At 36.9% G+C, this 22499-nt stretch overlaps 2 protein-coding genes across 4 annotated transcripts; one reads left to right on the forward strand and one right to left on the reverse strand.

The window, feature by feature from the left end:
* Positions 1–66: 66 nt before the first annotated feature.
* Positions 67–22377, forward strand: trpm5 (transient receptor potential cation channel, subfamily M, member 5). Of its 3 annotated transcripts, none has more exons than XM_027136878.2 (26): positions 67–141; positions 10550–10617; positions 10765–10915; positions 11435–11615; positions 11709–11875; positions 12261–12438; positions 12555–12619; positions 12750–12932; positions 13031–13130; positions 13294–13412; positions 13634–13969; positions 14492–14635; positions 15302–15425; positions 15623–15768; positions 15890–16002; positions 16121–16219; positions 16322–16583; positions 19158–19276; positions 19551–19683; positions 19969–20143; positions 20280–20448; positions 20777–20955; positions 21302–21434; positions 21530–21602; positions 21694–21784; positions 21876–22377. In XM_027136878.2, the coding sequence occupies exons 2-26, from the start codon at positions 10556–10558 to the stop codon at positions 21935–21937; spliced, it is 3564 nt and encodes a 1187-aa protein (XP_026992679.1). In that variant the 5' UTR covers positions 67–141; positions 10550–10555; the 3' UTR covers positions 21938–22377. The 3 variants fall into 3 exon arrangements, with proteins under 3 accessions (XP_026992679.1, XP_026992678.1, XP_026992680.1); XM_027136877.2 differs by lacking the exon at positions 67–141 and adding an exon at positions 8491–8946; XM_027136879.2 differs by lacking the exons at positions 67–141; positions 10550–10617 and having other exon boundaries at positions 10792–10915; positions 11430–11615.
* Positions 4065–5848, reverse strand: cdkn1ca (cyclin-dependent kinase inhibitor 1Ca). Its single transcript, XM_027136902.2, has 3 exons — positions 5233–5848; positions 4831–4990; positions 4065–4608 (listed from the first exon to the last, which is right to left on the reverse strand). Coding segments are annotated over exons 1-3 (666 nt in total). The 5' UTR covers positions 5738–5848; the 3' UTR covers positions 4065–4607.
* Positions 22378–22499: the final 122 nt, after the last annotated feature.

A 22499-nucleotide genomic window follows, 5' to 3' on the forward strand; every position in this document is an offset into this window, starting at 1 on the left:
ACAGTACTTACAATAAACTGATTTTTGAAAAAGGGGAATTATCTTGTTCCTTAATGAAACTAGTATCTAATTTAGAAATCTTTCAACAAAAGAACAACTATCCAAACCTAATCAAGTCCTGAGGAAACTCTGTTGGATGGCGTAAGTACATTTCACATTTTACAAACTAGTAACTAATCATTCTTTAGACCTTTTGCTTTTCTTAAAATACACTTTATAAACACTTTGGTTAGATAACAAATTATTGCTAATTCTAATTTTTTTTACAAAACACATCTCACCATAAACTATAAAGTGCTGATTTAATACTCATAAAGTCAACACTTTACTGACCATTGCAGTATCATCAGAAAATGTCTTCACATGACTTACTTCCTTATGGTGACTAATATCGACTGTTTCTTTTTGTTATTTCCTTCAATACTCATTTGACATTTTTTATAATGTTGCTTCTCATCAGTTTTTCTCAATCTGGTGCTAATACATACATATTTGGGTGTATAAAAGCACAAGACAAGCATGACTCAAGCCTCTTATATAACCTTTTCAGAATGACTCAAAAGTGTTTAAAGACCATGTAGTTCTGGCACGGCTGACTCGCAGCACAGAGGGGTTTAAATTCTTAAAAAAAATAGAGCACAGAAGGTGAGTGAGTGACAAGAGCCAAGCATGGCCACAGCGCTGACTGTTCTTTAGACTTTGCTACCCTGCAACAAGACAACTGTGTCAACAGTAAAGGCAAGAACACAACAGAGCGGGTAGGCAGCATGGAGGGCAGGCCTTGCTACTGTGGGGGTCTGGACCATATGCCGGCACATAAATGATGGGCCTTTGTCATGCATTTAAAAGGACCCACTGCTGCCACTTTTTCTGAGACTGCTGAGCAAACTTGGGAAGCAAATGCTATTAATTCAAGCTAGTGAACCCATAGAGGTGTATCCAGCCTTAAAGACACAGCTTGCCAATGCCTCTGCAAGTTTTATGGGCCAAATGATTTGGAGAGAAAAAGAACCACCCTGACATGGAAAGAGGCTGAAGTAAATGGAAGATCGATGGTTTGATGGTTTGGCAGCAACTTGGCAGCCTGCTAGAGTTATAACAGGGTTAACAGCGCTGGGAAAGTGGTTTCCATAATAAGAGAAAATTAGCTTTCCCAAATGAGATCATTTAATGCTGCAATCTGACATCCTGTTTTAACCGACCATGTTATGTTTGGTATAAAATTCAATTTCCATTAGCAATCATGAATGGAAGTTGTATCTAATATACACCAAAAATAGCCATTTTACACAAAAGCAATCTTAATGAACTAAGAGCTAGACAATAGAATCGATTCAGATATGAGACCTGACTTCACTAAGGTGTGTGCAGATTGCTAGGGGATGAATGGCTATGGCTCTTTGGGATTTCTGCGAGTCAATCTGGGGGTCCCAAGAGTCTCAGAAAATCATCCATCTGGTTAGAAATCCCACTGGTAATGGTACAGCATATTGACAATCTGGACATAATGATTTTATTGTATAAGATCAAATAATGAGGTCCCAGTTTAACCCTCAGGGTGGGCAGAACTATAAATTGTTTAGATACATCTGAACTACATGAAGCATATGTAATCTTATTGCAGATGATTTAACATAACATACAAAATCAGTGTACCATGTCAATACAACAACAACAACAACAACAACTGTAATGACAAAAGGAACTTGCACATTTTAATCTCAAAGACAAAATATTCCCCATCTTCAGGCAGAGATTTGCCATCTTGTGTAGGATGTACTAATTCTGTAAAACTATATTTTATATATCTTGATTTCACAATGGCAGACAATAATCCTTCCAATTGTATCTCTCTTGCTTGTGAAAATGTAATGTCATCAGCTCAGCTGATACCAAATAGTGCATCTGACCAAAAGGAGGAGAGATTAGACAAGAGACCCATCGTTCCTCCTTGGAGTCTGATGGGAGCCTTGGGGGGCCAATCTCTGTTTTCTTGCACACGACTGAAGATAGGGCAGAAAAGCCAAACCAAACAGAGGATTTGGGGGCGCATAGGGCTCCCATTAAGGCGCACAGGCTCATTTGCAGGTGAATGCGATGGCACTCGCTCGGCCTGACGCGCCTTTCGCTCCTTTTGTTCCGCCGCGGTCTTTTTTTCCTGCCAGATGGTCGGAGAAATGAGACACGCCCAGGTCCTCCCACCGAATGCGTCTCACCGCAAAAAATTAAAAAAAAATTATCACGGTCGGAAAAGCAACGAATTTTTCGCTTATACAGGTTATCTATGATGTTTATGCTGGTTATGTTCTTCATAGTAAAGCAAAGGTGAAAAATAAATAAATAGATAGATAGATAGATAGATAGATAGATAGATAGATAGATAGATAGATAGATAGATAGATAGATAGATAGATAGATAGATAGATAGATAGATAGATACTGTTAGAAAAGGGAAAGAAAGAAAGAAAGAAAGAAAGAAAGAAAGAAAGAAAGAAAGAAAGAAAGAAAGAAAATGTGATTCAGAATTACATTTCGTTTAGTGTAAAATTTGGCTCTGATTTTGAGGTTTCTAAAATTAAAAGAAAATCCAAAAGAACACGTTCGTCAGTCCTTATAAATACCAAGTAAATGGGACCTGAAATATCAGAATTATTATATATGTATAAAATATGTGCTTGATTTACATTTTTTTATTGCAAAACGTTTAAAACTAAATTTTATTAAAAAGACTGAAATTGTAACTGTTATATAATATAAAGCTCTGCAAATTTGGCCAGTTTCCAAAAAAGCAACGAAACACAAAGATAATCTCTAACCATCATATTGAATTCTCTCTGTGTATCAGGATTAGCTTAAAATAAACCTTTTTGGGAAATAGCTCACTAAACTTTTATTTATTTATTTAGAGGTTATGGAAAGGGAAACCAAACATTTCTGAAATTGCTGACTAAAAAATTCTTCTAAACATATCTGAGATCTTTTTAATCATAAATTACATTTGTTTTATTAAGCTACCCTGTTATGTCATTTCTAAAAGGGAATTTTAAAAAAAAATCATATTTGTCTAGATTCTAACAATGATATATATATATCTATATATATATATATATATTATATATATATATATCGATATATATATATTAAATATATATATATCGATATATATATATTAAAAAACAAATTGACAAAAAAAGTTAATGCTACCCAGTTCAATTAATGTTATTATAGAAACTATTTGTAAACTTGCAATGTATAATGTCTGAAAAACAATAAGCGAGTCAAATTAATGATATAGTCTATAACCAGATGCCAATAGTACAAAAACAATTCGTAAACTTATAAACTATTCGTGAATTTGAATGGAAAATTAGATTCTGAACTTCCTTGAAATTATTTTCGTTTTGTTTGTAAACTATGGAGCGTTCTATTCTTAGTAAGAGGCATTTCTAATTAGCTGTGTTGTTGTAGCCATCATGCATGCGCTCTAATAGAGATGCTTGTTATTTACCGTGCATGTGTGTGTAGGTATAGAGTGGGAGGCAGGTGGTCGGCGTGTTTGTGTGTGTGTGTGTGTGTGTGTGTGTGTGTGTGTGTGTGTGTGTGTGTGTGTGTGTGTGTGTGTGTGTGTGTGTGTGTGTGTGTGTGTGTGTGTTGCACAAGCCCGTTTTGTTCCGCGGCTCTCCGTAAGTGTTTCATTAGCTGAGAGGGCGCTGAAAATGAAGCTCTTACACTGGGACAAAGCGGATGGGGGTTGTGTTTCTCAGAGGGCACCTGCCTCCTCCTTCATTATGGAGAGAGAAAATGGCCTTTAAATCCCCCTATAACCGAGCAGCTGTCCAGGGTAGAACAGCTGAGAGGCTAAAACTTCTTTCTTTCTCCCTCTCTGTCTCTGTCTCTCTCTCTGTCTCTCTCTCTCTCTCTTTTTTTTGTTGTTGTTACTCTCAAATGTTCACATCCAAAAAGTACAAAGGGCAGACCATTTCTTTCAACCTTCCCACCTCCCCCTGCTCTAGGTATTGAGATATTATAATCTAATCCAAGACAGACAAAACAATACCACTGAGTAAACAAAAATATAATTTATTTTTTGTGTGTTCATTCAATTGTTCAAACCTAATATATACATATATATTAAAGAAGCGGCTCAGAAACATTATTTGCATCGTAACGTCATCCAACAAACTTAAATAAAACATAAAATATTGCAGTAAATAAACAATAGCTGTAAATAAAATCGTGGCACTATCATGAATCATAAATAAAACATAAGTTAGTAGTATATTTTTCCACAAATACACACAAATTCAGTTGCTAAATTCTACAGGAAACAATGTAGGCTACAAAATCAATTTCCAAAAGAAAACGTCAAGTAGAAATAATAATAATAAAATTAAAATAACAGTAATAATAATAATAATAATAACAATAATAGAATTGCACCGTTCAGACGTTGTAACACTGCAACCAAGTCCGTTCTGGTAGAGTCAGTATTGCTACATTGATCAGAGAGACAAATAAAACAAAAAGTCTTCAGAAATCCTCCTTCTGTGTCCTTCATCCGCTCAGCAGATAAAACACTGGACTTCTGCATTTCTCAGTGCAAACCATCTAAAAACAAAAGAAAATAAGAGTAGATGAATAAGAGAACGGACTGCATATACTGTCATCTTTATTAAGACTATATAAAATGTTTAATCAAACCGAAACAATGTGCCACAAGACCAAATAGTCAGTAAATCACGACTTATTGAAATAACCTTTTTGTAATTGTTAAGACTGTTAAGGACTAATTTACTAAAAACAGGGAGCTTTCCTCGTTTTAACACCTACCATCTCATTCTTTTGCGTGGAGTGACTTCAGCAGGGATGGACTGGGATGTGCCGGACTGGGATGTGCCGGACTGGGATGTGCCGGACTGGGATGTGCCGGACTGGGGTGTTCGCTCAGCAGCCTTAGAGTCAAAGATACGCTTTCTCCTGGGGAAGAAGTCTAGAGACAGAGAGTGATGTTAGAAATAATAATAATAATAATAATAATAATAATAATAATAATAATAATAATAATAATAATAATAATAATTTCACAAATGTGTAGACTTTATAATTTGTAGAAAATATTAGGCTATTAGTAATAATGATGACGCATAAACGTAGGTTGCTTCTAGCACATTAGGACTAAGTGTAGTAAAGTCCTAATAATATCTGGAATACGACATAGTGTATGTATATTACCGGTAATGTGCGTAGTGCTGTTTCTCAGAGTTTCTGGCACAGTGGCTTTCTTTCTTCTCCGGCACAGAGAAGTGACATGATCTCGGGCGTTCAGCGCTCCGGAGCGGTTTTCCTGATTCACTTCTGCAGATGGACTCGGAGCTTCAGCGGAACTCTGTGCTTCAGTTTTACATCCAATCTCCGTGCTGGACTCGGTGTCTTTCGCGTTATCAGTAAGCGCTTTCCCGTTACGCACCGACTCCTTATAGAAAGATGGAACGGTGTTCACTGCTATTTCCTCCCACTCGTAATGTCCAGGCAACGGCACGTTCTCCTCGAAGTTGAAGTTCCAGCGGCTTTGGTCCCGTTCCGAGATTTCCTGCAGTCTCCGCTTCATTTCGCAGTTCAGCTCTTCGTGATCCACGGGTCCGAAGAGATTACGACAAACCTTAGTGCGGGCGAGAAGAGGAAACGTCCTCCGTGCTGCGTGTCGCTCCCACATGTTCTGTATGTCCACATTAGCCATGACGCGTTACAGTTAGGGGCTTTACTCGGAACGGTACCGGCGTTTGTTGAGGAACGTTTGTCCAGGTCAGTTTATATTTCTACTGTTGGTGCTTGAAGGCCCGGTGTGTACAAAGCAGTAGCCAGGGATTGGCCAGCTCCATTGCCCCGCCCTTTGAGACAAAACCCCACACCCTTCTCGTAGAGCATTGGCCAGAAGCGGATAGTGAGTGCGCACAATGCTTCTTTCATGTGTTTATTCGAGTTGATGTAAATACACACAAAAGCCATAAAGTCGTGGACATTGTTTAAGGGATCGTGATGAAAAAAGAGGGACACAAAAGACACAATTGATCGTAAATGCATAAAAAAATGTGTTCAATTCAATTACGTTTTATTTGTATAGCGCTTTTAACTACGGACATGTGCACAGTTGCAGTTTTACAGACATTTATAAATCTTATAAAAGTTTATGGATAAAGGTATCCTAACTGAGTAAGCCAGAGGCCCTGATTATGAGGAAGAAATGTTGAGATTTCAAAGGGAACCCATACTTATCTTGGTGAACTCGGATCATTTGGTTCTAAATCATTTCCCTCCTATAACTGTGTATGGTCAAAAAGCAAATGCAATTATCTAACGAGGAAATTCTTAAATTAGGTCCAGAAGAACTGAAGTCCAAAGCCATGTTCATTGTACCATCCACATTAATATCATGTATTTTTAAGTTGTCAAGGTGGGGCCATCCTCAGAAGCAATGTGTGGTTTGGAAATGATCAGAACTCCAACCAGATGTAGGGCATCAGGATGGATCAGGAGGGCAGAAGGAATTAATTGTTGGTATGTAATGGTTGAGGCAGTATAGTTATTTTTATATATTTGAGACTATACGATTTTGTGTGTGTGTGTGTGTGTGTGTGTGTGTGTGTGTGTGTGTGTGTGTGTGTGTGTGTCAAGTCAAGTCAAGTCAAGTCAAGTCAAGTTTTTCTTTATTGTCAACTCTTTCACATGTACAACATATACACAAAAAAGAATCGAAAATGTATTTTCCTCAGTCCCAAGGTGCAGGTGTGTGTGTGTGTGTGTGTGTGTGTGTGTGTGTGTGTGTGTGTGTGTGTGTGTGTGTGTGTGTGTGTGTGTGTGTGTGTTATTGGCATCTGGTTATAGACAATATAATTAATTTGACTCGCTTATTGTTTTTCAGACATTATAATGCAATAATTATATAATTAATTATTTTGCGATAACAAAAATAAAAACTGAAAACTAAACTATATTGCAGCTATATGTATGTTTACAGGTAGATACTACAGAAAGCACAATTCAAATATAATTTTTAGTTATTAAAAAATATTACCAAAGAAGTAGCAGTCGTGGAATGTAGGCATATTTATTAATATAATAATAAAATATTAAGATCAGTTTCGCAATATCAATATGAGACAATAATTTGATAATAATAATAATAATAATAATAATAATAATAATAATAATAATAATAATACAATTTGTATTAGTCTACTTTTTGGGGGGTTAAATTATTCGTAGGTTAAAATGTTTTTATGTTATTAAGTAAAACATATAACGACAGCATAAATAATCTAAGCTTAAATAAATCTGCTATATATGTTTATGCATGTCTTACTTTGTTATGTGTTCCTATAAGCTGTGAGTACCACAATGCTCGCGTAACCTCTGGAGGACACTAGAGTATCTACATCTGTAACCGCATCCTGCCGCACTGTAGTCAGTCAAAATAGAGCCTGTTATTAGCCAAACTATTCTGATATACTGTCTGGCCTCTTTGGTCAGCATTAGAAGGCCACTTTTGTTGTAAAGGAGCAGCTTAAAAATGTTACTTGCCTTAAGAATATTATAAGATTGCTATAAGAACATTAGTTCGGGTCTACTACAGGTTACTCTAAAACTCACATGCTCACATTAAAAGTGAAAATCAGAAACATACATGAATATGGAGAACAAGATTTCTTACACAAACCTGATTTTTAGTTCATCAAAGTTGCTGATAAGTTAAGGAAAGTGGAGACGTTCTACAGATTATTCATGTTTCTTATTTCTAAAGTATTTCTAACCTACATTTATTATAGGAAGAAATAATATTCACATAATAGACTTAATGCAAATGATGTTTTTTTTTAATTCTTTTTTATTCCCTGCTTTTCACACTGCTGTAAAATAGGAACAAACCTGACAGAATATCGGGCTGAAACCTGTGAAACACTGTGATTTTACTAGTGACGGGCAAGAAAAGAACTAATCAAGAAAGAAACTTGTAAGCTATGTAGGCCTATATTTACTACCTCTAGATAACGCAATCAAATGTGAATTCTCCTTTATTGTTAGTGCGTGAAATTACAAATTGTGATTATAAGACCATCAAAAATGGGTCAGTTACAAGTGGGACATTAACACGTCTGATCATCTATGATTTTAACCTTCACACTCAGACACACCAATAGTCAGTCTATCTATCTATCTATCTATCTATCTATCTATCTATCTATCTATCTATCTATCTATCTATCTATCTATCTATCTATCTATCTATCTATCTATCTTATTTGCCTAACTAACATTTTTTTTAGAAATCAGTTAATCAATTGCTCTATTTAAGCGAGTTTTCTATCGTGCACTGGCCTCTTGTGGCCACTTATACGAATTACAGTCGTTTATTTATTTGTTGGTTTGTTTGTTTGTTTGTTTGATTGATTGATTGATTGATTGATTGATTGATTGATTGATTGATTGTTTGTTTGTTGGAGCTGTTCACTTACAGAAACAAGCATTTCAAGCTTGAGTTCAGGTAATAGCAAAATAGGAATTTTCATCTTACATAAAAATGCCTGAAAGTGGACATTTTTGTGGTGGACAAAATTTGTGGTGATTGTGTGTGAGTCCAGTGTCTATCCTGGATAGATTCTGGATTCACAGTGATTCTGATCATGATAAAGTGCATGCTGAGACACACTTAAAATTATAGTTCTGGCTGGTGTAAGTGTTCTGCGCACTGCCTACAGGTAAGTGTGTGTGGCTCTGCAGCAGAAACTGTGGGGCTGGTCATCTTTGGTAACAGCACACCTGCACTTCATTTCCTGGTTTGAATGAAACGTGTACAGAGCTCAGTGTTCAGGTAAGAGCTGAAACACTGCAGGTGCAGAAGCGAAGACAAAGAGGCAAAGCAAGATGCCTGAGCTTCAGGACACTCCTATGGTAAGGAGGTCTTCTGTCTATTTAGATAATATGTGTATTCAGTAACTGTAAACTTTATTTTCACTTCAGGTTTTAGGTTTCATAAGGTCCTTATTTTGTAATTTCAGTTGGTACATTAAGTTTATATATTTGAAACAGAGCTCTCTGAGATGGATTTGAACAGCCATGTCAGATTTTTTTGGATCTCACATCTTAAACGTAATAGTGTTCATTACATGCAGTGTACAAAGATTGTGAATAATATGGTTTATTTTAACAACGGTTCTTAAGAAAAGCATAAAAGCAGGGATTTATTATGAGTAATGTAAGTATGATCTGTGATTTCAGATGCAAATGATTACTCTTGCATGATTTATCGTGTATGAAGGATCTCACACACACACATCCTGCCATAGTCCCTAGTCAAATTATGACTTCCACTTGTTGCCTTGGAAACACACATGCGATTTGTAAACCTGTAGTAGTTTTCATAATACATGGTGTTTCTGAGAGTTACCTTTCACATTTGAACTTGTAAACTGTCTTTGTGTAAATGTGTATTGATTAGATGTGTCATGACATATTCACGTAACTCATTGCGCGAGAAAAGACAAACAGACAGGCTTTGAGATTTTTTACCTACCTGGTCACAATGTGCTGTAAACAGCATAATACATTGTTTTTTTATGTAGTTGTGTAATGTTATCTCAATGTGGGCTATACTATGAATATAATGTGTTGCTCTTTCCCCATAAAGTGCAAAATATTCTCTCTAACTATGTCTTATGGAAAAAATAAATAAATAATATTTGGTCCTTCTCTGGTACAGTAATAATTGCTCAGACTCTCTTTCACTTCGCAGTGGAATAATACTCCACAAAGACATTTCATTGTATTTTATTTGTATTTGCATATTTAAACCATTATTTCAATACAGTGATTTTCGTACCAATTTCATCAGTTCACTGTTTAGATTTGTCTGAAGGGAGCAAAATTCTAGACACTGCTTTTTTTTGTAAGTCTCCTCTTCTGACTTGTTTTCTTTCAGCAGGGAAATACTTTGAGGTTCCTGAAGTCACCTGTGAATCCACCAGTAGAAACTCAGCATGTTTGCATGTGCAAAGAATGGAAATGGAAATGGAAATGGAAATAGGGCCTTATTTGCATAAAGAGGCTTCTGAACAATACTATGAACTAACCATTCACTTTATTAGGAACACCTGGACGTCTGCTTGCTCATGATATTATTTAATCATTAAGTCAAGAGACAGCAGAGAAATGCATTACATTTTACAGAAACAGATCACAAGCTTCAGCAAAATGACGCATGTTTTTTTGCTAGGTGGGTTGGTTTGAGTATTTCAGAAACTGTTGACCTCCTGGGATTTCCCCTCACAACAGTCTCTACATTATTTGATGTAATCATTATCATATCATGTAATCATGTAATCACCCGTATCTACCTGATTTGATACATTGTGCTGCTGCAGCATGATTGGCAGATTGGACAACTGCATAAATGTGCAAGTGTATGCTTAGTGTTTTCCTAATGAAGTGGAAAGTATATGTCAGTATGTATATATGATTTTTGTATAAATTGATTATCTATTCTGTGTGTACACAGGTGTTGATGCCCTCAGGGAAGAAGTGTGCAAATTGTGGTGAACCAGTTCTTGAACCAGACGAAGAAGGGTGAGAGTGGGATAAAGTGCCTCCTTCGTTCATGACCTGTTTTATTATATATTATGTGACAATATTATATAATTATACAATTTCCATTTTTCTGTGGGTTATTTCTGTTTAAATGTATGTGTGTCTGTGGGTGTGCCATATATACAGAAATGTGTTGGGTTGTCAGTGTTTCTCTGAAGAGACAGAAAATGAAGAAGCCTCAAGCCATAAAGCTAAAGACAGGCGGAATAAAACCCACTGGACAGCCGGCCACTTGGGGGACATCGACTTTACTGGGACCAACAAGACTAGGGGCAAGGTAGGCTAGAACTAATACCTATATTAAAAACAAGCATTTTCCAGGATTTCATTTTCACACAAATAATGTGTTGGTATAATGTTGGCATAACCCAGAAATCCACAATTATTTATACAATGAATATTACTGCCACACATCCATATAAATGTACTTGCTTAACTTGGTGTACACTTACAAATAGAACAAAAATTAGGAGGCATTTTTTATGTATCATTTGCTTGTTTTAAGCTAAATGCTAAAAACTCTCCTAGTATAAACGAACATAGTAAAAAACGAACATTTTTCAAATAGAATAATTAAATACTTGAAAACACTGCTGCCGCTGTTTTGCATCATTGGATGTCATTAAAATTATTATTTAACATTTTTATTGTGAACAATTATACAATGACATGATTATTGATTACAAGTTGAAAAAAGCAAAGTGAATCAGCTTATTACTGCCTATTTCTTGTCACATAATAATTTGCATGTTTATTAGACCTGTGCATTACTCACACAATCTATTTGTCAGTCCAGTTTGCCAGGGTTAGCAGTGACACAGAGCCAGAGTTGATCTACCAGCTGTTGACTGAGCAGTGGGGTCTTGCTTCTCCACACCTGGTGGTGGGTCTGGTGGGTGGTGATGAACAGGCCCAGATGAAACCCTGGCTCAGAGACACAGTGAGGAAAGGCTTAGTGAAAGCTGCACAGAGTACAGGTCAGGAAACCTATTCAACACTAAGGATGTAATAATTAGGCATGTCATGCATGGTTGGCCTTTATGGCTGTCTCTGATTGTCTCCCTCACCAGGAGCATGGATCCTGACCAGCGGCCTGCGGTTTGGCATCACAAAGCATTTGGGCCAGGCAGTAAGAGACCATTCACTGGCCAGTACTTCTACAAAGGTGCGTGTGGTGGCCATTGGAATTGCTCCCTGGACCAAGATTCACAACAGAGAAATGCTGCTCTCTGCCAAGGTTGTGACATCCTGTAGTATAGGGAAATATATCCTTATTCATTGTACTTACTTATACATACAGTACATATACATATGTATCTTACAATTGTAGGAAAATGTGTCATTATGAACATTTAATATTTTTGACAATTATGTAAGGAAATAAACACAAGGGGGCGTACAGTTATAGCAAAATACCCAATACCCAACGTAAAGTTAAATGACTATTACTAACTGTAAGTTGTTTATTTTTTCATAAGAGCACATCCAAAAGTGTTTGTCAAGGAAAATTTGGCAATGATTATGATTTTTAATTTATTAAAGACCTCCATGTCTATGATCTCTGTTCCTATTATCAAATGCCCCTGTAGCATTAAGCTTAATTTTGTTTTTACAAATTACAGCCTGATCAGCCAGCTCCTTACCCCACAGAGGATCTTCCTCATGGGGCTGTGTATTCCCTGGACTGCAACCACTCTCATTTCATTCTAGTGGAAGAGGATCCGAAGAAGCCTGGTGCTACCAGCAACATGCGTGTCAAACTGCTAAAACATATCTCTGAACAACGTACTGGACATGGAGGTGCTTGCATATTTGTCTCTAATTTCCTGTGATCCTTATTTGAGATCTTATCCTATAGCTTTATATTCAGCTCACTAATCTCAATCCTTTTTTTTTCATAATCTTTAATTTCCCAGGGCCTGGAAGCTTTGAAATTCCTGTTTTATGTCTGCTTGTGCACGGGGAACCAAAGTTATTGCAGGTCACTTATAATATGATATTTTCTAATGAAACACAAATCTATTAAATGTATGGTTCACTTATGTAAGCATTTAAATGAGTATTGGTGCATCATTCATATAAATTTTTTCCTCTATTACTTCCACATGTAGAGGATGTACAAGACAATCCAGAATTCGACTCCATGGCTGATCCTGGCTGGCTCTGGGGGTATAGCAGATATTTTAGTTACATTAATAAACCAGGCTGGTTGGGATACTGGTATTGTCCAGGAACTTCTGACTGATACATTTCCCAATTGCCAAAGTGCTGCAATGGCATCCTGGATCAAATTGGTAGGAGCTATATACATGAAAAAAAGTTTTTGTATTTGCTTTTGCAAAATTACATTTCACCAAACAATTTTCCAAAATTGTGGGTTTTCTTTTACAAGATTAAGAAAATTTTGGATAATCGCCACCTGCTGACGGTACATGACCCTGAGCAGGAGACCTCTGCTCTAGACACTGTTATCCTCAAAGCATTAGTGAAAGGTTAGTGTTTCTAGCATTTTATCACCATCTACATCAAATCTTAAATGTCAATTCCTTTTCTTTCTTCAGTAATATTTAATAAAGTTTTAATTGTTTTTGTCACTTTTAAAATGCAATACAATGATCACTTGTTTAACTGTGCTTTTGTCATCTGTTCCCTCAGCCAATAAAAGTCAGAGTCAGCAGGCACAGGATTTCCTGGATGAGCTGAAACTGGCTGTGGCCTGGAACAGAGTAGACATTGCAAAGAGCGAGATTTTCAATGGAGATGTAGAATGGACTGTGAGATATTCATGATTTCATATCAGTTTCACTAAAAATAAAATGTAGTTACAAAGAAATTTGTAGCACATCAGTTTCTCTAATTATCTTGCATTATGTTATCTCTAACTGTTATCTCTAACTCATGATCTATTATTATCAAAAGCTCAGTTTGCTTATTTTTGGCGCATGAACTATTCATTTTTATTTATTATTATATTTGTTATTCTTTTCTGATATAGGCAGAAGATCTTGAGGAGGTCATGATGGACGCTTTGGTCAGTGATAAGCCAGATTTTGTTCGCCTGTTTGTGGACAATGGGGTGAACCTGGCCGAATTTATGACTTACAGCCGTCTTCAGGATCTCTACTGCACTGTGCGTGAGAAGAGCCTCCTGTATGAACTTCTACTGAAGAAACTCAATGAGAAACAGGTGCTACTCTCTGCCCGATCAGCTGGACATGCTCACACAGAGGTAGGGGATAGACGGCCTCGATTCACTCTGCTTGAAGTCTCCAAGGTCCTTAAGGATTTTCTGCATGACTCCTGCAAGGGTTTCTACCAGAAACTTCCAGTAGTAAGCAAGCACATCTGTCTCTATGGTTGCATATATACTGTAAACATTTCTGAATATGAAGTACTTTAAAACAGGAAGTAGGTTGTTTTCTTTACGTTGGTGTAGTAGATTTCATTTGCATATTATGTCTTTATATGATATTTCACAAGATGCACAATGACAACCATATTCTGTAAAAGACTTTTCTGATTTATGATTCTCCATTAAACTTTCTCCCAAGATGTTTCCACCAGAAGGACAGATTTCAGAGAGCTTTAATTCAGTTTCTTCAGTGCTAGATAGAAAAAAAATCACTAAGAGAGTATGCACTTCTACTTGATGGTTGTTAGCTGCTTAAAGTTCTATTTGTAACTTTCTCTGGAAGGGAAAGCTTTTGTGGTTGTATTTATTTTTTAATAGTCATTCAGAAGAAGAAACCAAATAGTGATTTATAGACAATTGTAAGTCTTTTTGTTTTCCTACTTTGCTATATCTGTCCTGTCAGTGCTTTAATTGCTTTGGTTTTATTTGTTTTGTCACCAGGAGAGGGTAGGCAAGGGTCGGCTCTTTCACAATCAGAAAGATCTCATCGACCTGGACCAGCCTTGTGAGCATCCCTTGAGGGACCTCTTCCTCTGGGCTGTCCTGCAAAACAGACAAAAAATGGCCAACTACTTCTGGGCATTGGTGAGGTCACAAAGCCTTTTGGAGCTGATTTTCATGAACCAACTCTATTTACATATCTATCACGTCATCCTTAGAAAGCCCATTTTATAAGGAAGTGGTTTATCTCAGGCAAATTGGGTTGTAGGTAATTGCTAACAGCTTTATGACTGCAATTACAGCAACCTGTTGCAGTGCAGCCTTTCCACTGAGCTGGAAATATATTAGTATCAGTCGCGGTGGAGTTTTATAGTTTTATATTATGCTGTGCTTTTCATAGAAATCACACACTATATTTAGGTTATTATATATATATATATATATATATATATATATATATATATATATATATATATATATATATATATATATATATGTATATATATTGCAATCTGTTTATTAATATAGACGTGATGAGTAACAGTTACCAATTTACAGTATGTTGTAGGGGTGGGAATTTCAACAGACCTCATGGTGATCAATTAGTCATTCCTGCATTATGAAAAACATTAGTAATAGTAATAATTCAACATTATGATTGTTTTCATGTTTTAGCCTAAAGATTTTAAATATGACATATAGGATCAATACAGAAACTTTCAGGAAAGAATTATGATGCACGCATTTTATCGTTCCTATAGATTTTGCTTAGAAACCCATGTTTGAAATTTGTGTCTATGTTTGTCACAGGGCCCTGAAGCAGTGGCTGCAGCCCTCGCTGGCTGCAAAATCCTTAAGGAGATGACTCATTTGGAGTCAGAGGCCGAGAATGCACGGAGCATGAAGGAAGCCAAATATGAGCAATTTTCTTTAGGTGAGATTTTATGCTGCAAATATGTAGCAGATGTAGAACAGATGCAGAACATCTAGGACCCATACAACAGCAATTTGCCATTATTACTATATACCTTACTTGATAAAGTAATTGCACAGATTCTTCTCTGGACAAGTTAAATGCAATGGGTTTTATTTTTTAAAATCCTATTATTTTATCTTTTATGCTGGCTACAGATTTGTTTAGTGAGTGCTACTCGAACAGTGAGGATCGAGCATATGCTCTGCTGGTGAGAAAGACCAGCTGCTGGAACCAAACCACTGTGCTGAACTTGGCCACAGAGGCAGATGCAAAGTCCTTTTTTGCTCATGATGGAGTTCAGGTAACAGCTCCTATTGTACAGTATATCCTATTATATATATAAAACACTGCCCGCTACACTACCATGCCATACCTAACATTACCTAGGCTTGTACTAATGCTGCTATATCACTCTTCATTAGGCATTGCTGACTAAAATCTGGTGGGGAGCTATGACAACAGATACAGCCATCTCTAAACTGGTTGTGTCCTTCTTCTTACCACCTCTAATATGGACTAATCTGATTAAATTCAGGTAGGACCTCATAAGAAAAAATACTATTCCATATCCTGCAGTTAGTGCACAGAACATCACTAATTGTTGAATTATCTCGGGATTTAACCGCAATGAGTGTATGTGTGTATGTTTTCAGCGATGAAGCATTAGAGCAACGAGTTGGAGGAGAGCAGTTTGCAGAGCTGGACAGTCTGGAAACAGAGAAAGCCTTGCTATTAACTGATGAGGACCCAGCGTTAGTCCTTTTTATTAATAAAACTTTAGAATGATTTCCAAATTATTATTTAATACACGTATAGAGAGTCTGTTTCTTCTCTGTTTTCTGTGTGTTTTAAAGTGATGTGGAGGCAGCTGGTGATTATGCTGATCAGAGTTGCGGGGCAGCCTGGAGCCAGTTCATTCTGCGTAGATGGAAACGCTTCTGGAGTGCCCCTGTCACTGTGTTCCTGGGCAACGTCATCATGTACTTTGCTTTCCTAGTGCTCTTCACCTATGTGCTACTTCTGGACTTCCGGCCTCCACCTCCAAAAGGCCCCTCTCCAGCTGAGATCATTCTCTATTTCTGGGTCTTTACACTAGTGCTGGAGGAGCTCAGACAGGTGTGAATTTAAAACAGAATTCATTCACATTTTAGAGCTTGCCTTTCATGTTTGTAACTGTAAACTAAACACACCAGACACAAGGTAAGAGGGCATATGTGCTTTTTAAATTGTGACTTTGCAAATGTAGTCACAGTCATATAAAAAAAATTGAAAAGCCAAACTTTGCAGCTTTGAAGATCGAACTTTTCTTTTATCAGTCAAATGAATAGGTCAAAAGTGGTTTTCAAAGTACATTTGTGTGACTACTCCTGAGTGAAATAAGCAAAGGGTTTAATGGGTGGGTGGGAACATGTCCACCAGAAATGGAGGTCCCCATCTCATACCGGGTGGGGAGGATGCAGGGTGCCTTTATGCTTTTGACCCAAGTATTCACTTATTCAAGAAGAACAACTGAATGTGTGCACAGCCCTGTCAGTATACATTCCAAAACCTTTCAGTACAAATTCTTGAATCAGGCTTTAATGGGATAGGTTCTGTGCACACTCAAAATCATCCAGGCCTTTTATAAACCCCCTAGATTACTGACTGGCCCATATTTAATATAGGTATGCCAATAGTGTAGATGCAATGGAAACCAAGCTGTTCTATATACTGTAGATCCTCTTGGCATGAAGATGATTATTTTATTACAGTTCCAATAAACATACTTGTTTTCAAGAAACGTCTCAAGATTTGCACTTTTAAAGGTTTAGCAACTTTAAGAGTACTACTTCAGTAAGTGTTTACAGGTTACTGGGGAATTTAGTCTAAAATGAGTATTTACTTTGTGAAGAGCCTGCAACCTCTTAACTGCAGTTTGTACCTCACAGTAAAAACTGCATTTTCCTGCCCATCAAGAATTCCACATCAACTCTATATTTAACCAGTCCAGTCTCCAGTGATTATGACCTGCATTTGGAACATGCTATGATACAGTTTCACTTTCATTTACCAAATGAATCAAACAAATTCCAGAGTGACTTAAATCACATTCTTATGCTAGAACACAGGCATCATCTAGGACCCATCAATCAAAAGGAAGCCATCAGTCTTTAGAAGGCCATCAAAGTAAAACCCTAATAGAGGCAAGAATTATGACTCATTCTACAACTTTAATGCCAATACAGAGTAGAGTCTTGATGCATACAATACATATTCCTCGCTTCTTAAGGGATAGCAGTTGAAGCCAGTCTGTGCTTGTGGCTTGAAGGAAATGCGCTACAGATAGTTCATTGTGTTTGGTCGGTTTTTGACTTTGCAGGCAATCATCACAGTTTTAAATCTATTATGGGCAGCTACTGGAAGCTAGTTTAGGAAACAATCCAATGAGATAATGTTTTCAATCTCTGCCATAAGTGCAGCTGCATTCTGGGTTTGTTGCTTTGTTGTAAGTTTCTCAAAGGAAGACCTGCCAGAGAAAGATGCAGTAGTCCAATCTTGAGATGATAATAGACTGGACAAGCAACTAAGTATTAATAACAAAATGTGCAGAGAATGATATCTGGTTCTCCAGATATATGATGCTATGAACATACAACCTGATAAGAAGATATCTCCAGGGATAAGAAATGATAAGATCATTATGTGGGGATGTATGTCCAAGGATGTAAAACAGGATGTTTACTAGCTCAGTTATGTTGGGTCAGTTAACAGATGAGTTTCAGGTGATGAGATGCCTGCCAGACAGATATGTGAGCAGAAACATTAGGGCCTTAGTACATTCAGGGCAAGAATGTTACCTTTTAAATATACAGCGAAGAGGGACCAAGCACTGAGCCATGTAGGGCTCCTTATCAGAAGATAGAACTGTCTCTCCAGCAATCCATAGTTGGGACACTAACATAAAGTCCTATAGGAATGGATTGTCTGGTGGTTGACTGCTGAAAGTTGTATGATAGCTTCAATGTAACAGTTATAAAGGCAGCTCCTGTGAAGTATGCGGTTTTTGTAGCCAGACTGGCTATATTAAGGAGGTCAACTGATAGTAAACAACACATTTAAGAATGCAAAAGAGAAAAAGAGAAGTGATACTGCTCAGGAGATGCTATCTAATCTAGACTTTTATAAAATGAGTATAGCTCTGTCTTAAAGCAGTCTGTAAGGAGCCATTTACAATTGAAGTGATAAAGGTTAGTGGTGTTGAGAGAGTCTGTAGAATTGTTGCTGGGACAGGATTGAATGAACATGTGGTGGGAGTCCTGGACAGGAGAAGCTTGGATTTCTATTGCAGAAAGATGAGAATTATTAAGAGCAGGATCATACATAAGGAGTGATTTTTAGCAGAGATTGTTAATCTCTTTAAAGAAGGTTGCAAAGTCATCAGCAGTTAGAGAAGAAGGTGAGAGGGATGAGAAGTGTAGATAAAATGTTACTGAAACTTGTGTGGGTCACATGCATTTAAATGAAACACGATATGAAAGTTTCCTTCCACGATGGAAACCTTTGTGACGTTTTAAAAACCTTGAACAGTCAGTACACTAAAATGAACTACAAAGGTTACAAAACACAAATATTATAACAGTAGAATTAAATGGATAAGATGGTAAAATGGATGTACTTGAAAAATTAAATTCAATCTGCCATGTTTCCTAGAGTTTCTTCTCGGATGAAGACATCAGTATTTTGAAGAAGTTTAAGCTCTATGTGGAGGATAACTGGAACAAGTGTGACATGGTAGCCATCTCTCTGTTCGTGATTGGGGTGTCTTGCAGGTACTGTGCTTTATTGAACCACAGATGACAGCAGGCATTACTAAATGTTACTTGTCTTTAACAACTTGTATTTTTTTTGTTCTTTTAACCCTAATTTTGCTTAATCAATTAGTTTAAAGAATCTTGGCAGACAGATACTATTGTAATCATGATGATTATTTTTTAAAAAAATCTAAATTTCTAACCTGTATTGTTCTATTGTATTAAAAAAATGAATAGTCTTACAAATAAACAAACATTTTTTCAAACAATAATGTATCATGTGTGTGTATAGGATGGCAGAGGGAACATATGAGGCTGGACGCACCGTCCTGGCTTTGGATTTCATGGTTTATACTTTAAGACTCATCCACATATTTGCTATCCACAAGCAGCTTGGGCCCAAGATCATCATTGTGGAAAGAATGGTGACTACATGATAAATTCTTTGAAACCCTCAGGGATGATATTGGTGTAATGTGTAGTGTATATGTGTAAAGAGTTTTTTTTGCCATTATGTTTAGTAAATTTTTGTGCCCTTTATAATTTGTTTTAATAATTATTTGGTTATCATTATATAAATATTTGTGATTCTGTGTCTTTTGTCTAATTTCTGTCTAATATATTCTTCTTCTTCAACCAAACAGTAGTAGTAACACCACTCTTTGACATGGATTGGTTACTGATTCGGGACATATTTGTATTATTTACAGATGAAGGATGTATTCTTCTTCCTGTTCTTCCTGAGCGTGTGGCTGATTGCTTATGGAGTAGCGACTCAGGCTCTGCTCCATCCAAATGACCCCCGACTAGATTGGGTGTTCCGCAGAGTGCTCTACCGACCATACCTGCACATATTTGGCCAAATTCCCCTAGAGGAGATCGATGGTGAGCTATCTAGTTGTTGCGACGTAAAATCATTATTTGATAGACATAGCTTGCGCATCTATGTCTACGTGATTGCCACAAGATGGCGAAAAAGTGCAAGATAACCAAATACTAATTACTGCACTTCCATCCACAGCGGCTAAAATGCCTCAAGATAACTGTACCATGGAACTCCATTTGATCATAGCCGGCACTCTACCCCCCTGCCCAAACATCTATGCCAACTGGCTGGTCATCCTGCTGCTGGTTATCTATTTACTGGTCACTAATGTACTTCTGCTCAATCTGCTTATTGCAATGTTCAGGTTAGAGCGGGTTCTAAAGAAAGTTACTTGGGTTTCATTTCCCTAGAATTACAGCATTTAGCAGACACCCTTATCCAGAGTGATTTATAATTTACACAACTGCACAATTGAGGGTTAAGGGTTAAATGGGACATGGGATTCAAACTCATGACCTTCCGCTCAATAGTCCAATGCCTTAACCACTAGGATGCTACATCCCTTTCCTTAAAAGTAATGAGTAATGTACTTCAGCTAAACAGGAGTTACACTTTAATTTAAAACGCAAGGTGAAATAATGTATTGTTAGACTGCATCAGCCCTCACATTTCTGCTTGTATCTCTGTCACAGCTATACGTTCCAGCTGGTGCAGGGGAATGCCGACATCTTTTGGAAATTTCAGCGGTATAATCTGATTGTGGAGTATCACAGCCGACCTGCTCTTGCTCCGCCCTTCATAATTATCAGCCACATCTCTGAACTCGTGTGGAGCATCTTCGGAAAGGCTGAGGAAAACATTGAGATTTTGGGTTGGTCATGTGTACCACTAAATCTTTTGAAACTTCCCCAAATGTTTTTATAGTCAGGATACCGTCAACCTACATAGTTCTTAAATATATAGAACAATTCTATCCCCTAGTAACAACAATACTATCTAAGGTATTTTATATTACCCAAATATTTAAGTAGATAATGGTACATTATAATCACCTTCCAACATGGAAAATCTACAAAACAATTAAGACCTAAGAGCATATATCAGTATATGAGCTGGAGCTGCTTGTCACTCTGCAAAATATCAGTCAGTAATGATCTACCATTGTTTTACTATAAAAATTTACCTGGAATTGATGAGATATTGTGTTTAATGGCCAGAGAGGCAGCTGCCACCAGGCCTGGATCAGAAGCTGATGATCTGGGAGTCTGTGCAAAAAGAGAATTACCTTGCTAAACTTGAGAAACGTCACTTGGAAAGCAGCGAGGAGAAACTGAAGAGCACATCCTCCAAGTGAGTTAGCCTCAAGGATTTTTCTCATTTAGACTATATAGAGCTATGTGTGAGTAGGCTACAAGTTTACTGATGTCATCACTTTTACCTTTTAGGGTGCAAAGCTTGCTGTTGAGTGCGGCACGGTTTAAAGAGCAAGAAAAACGTTTGGCATTTATGGAGGCAGAGGTAAAATCAATTACTACAAATGTCCAAATGAAAAAAGGATGCTTCTATCCTCCAGATGATGCTGACCAACAGTTTTATTTTTGACCTTCAGGTGAAATATTGTGGAGAGGTGCTGTCCTGGATGGCAGAATGCTTCAAAAGAAGTACACTAAAGTGTGACAGAGATGCTCCCAAAAGCCCACGTAGATCTTCCTCTTGCTAAACAATAATGCAGACCACTTACCCCTTTACTTTAGTTACAGGTTAACATTACATCATCTGTGTGTTTCACAGGCACTAAATCCAGCAGCGGAGAGGCAGCAAATGCATCAAAGAAAGATGAGAAGGAAGGATAAGCTTGAACAGAAGCAAATGACAGAATTGATTTTGCAAGAGATAAAATACAACCCTTTTAAAATGTCAAAATGAAGGCTAATACCTTATGGTTTTTGTTTTCCTATTTATTTTTACTGTTGTATTTTTAAGGATTTTTTTTACGAATCGGCATCATCAATTGAAAACCAAATAAACTAATTTTGCTGATACCTGATGAAGAATAATTGTTAAATTTGTATTTGAAATATTCATGTTCTAACGACCAGTCATATATATTTTTAAGTTTTATTCCCTACTTGTGTTTGCATTCTGATGACATTTTTATGAAGTACAACAATTCTGTGGCTAAAATTTTTCAGCCATAACTAACACTTCCTCTACCTGGCTTCCCTTTTTTAAACAATGATGTAAATGTTTTACAAGAATTATCTTCATTAAATTTTTTGCATTCTGTGTGAAACCTTTTTACGTACAATGTTTATCCAAGCCTTCATGCACTGATTACTCATTATCAGAATGGCCAATACAATACAGAGATCCCTTAGTTAATGAATCAGTAACCTAGGGAAGTGAGAAAAATAG

This window comes from Tachysurus fulvidraco, chromosome 1 (assembly GCF_022655615.1).
Source record: "Tachysurus fulvidraco isolate hzauxx_2018 chromosome 1, HZAU_PFXX_2.0, whole genome shotgun sequence".
Classification (NCBI taxonomy): domain Eukaryota; kingdom Metazoa; phylum Chordata; class Actinopteri; order Siluriformes; family Bagridae; genus Tachysurus; species Tachysurus fulvidraco.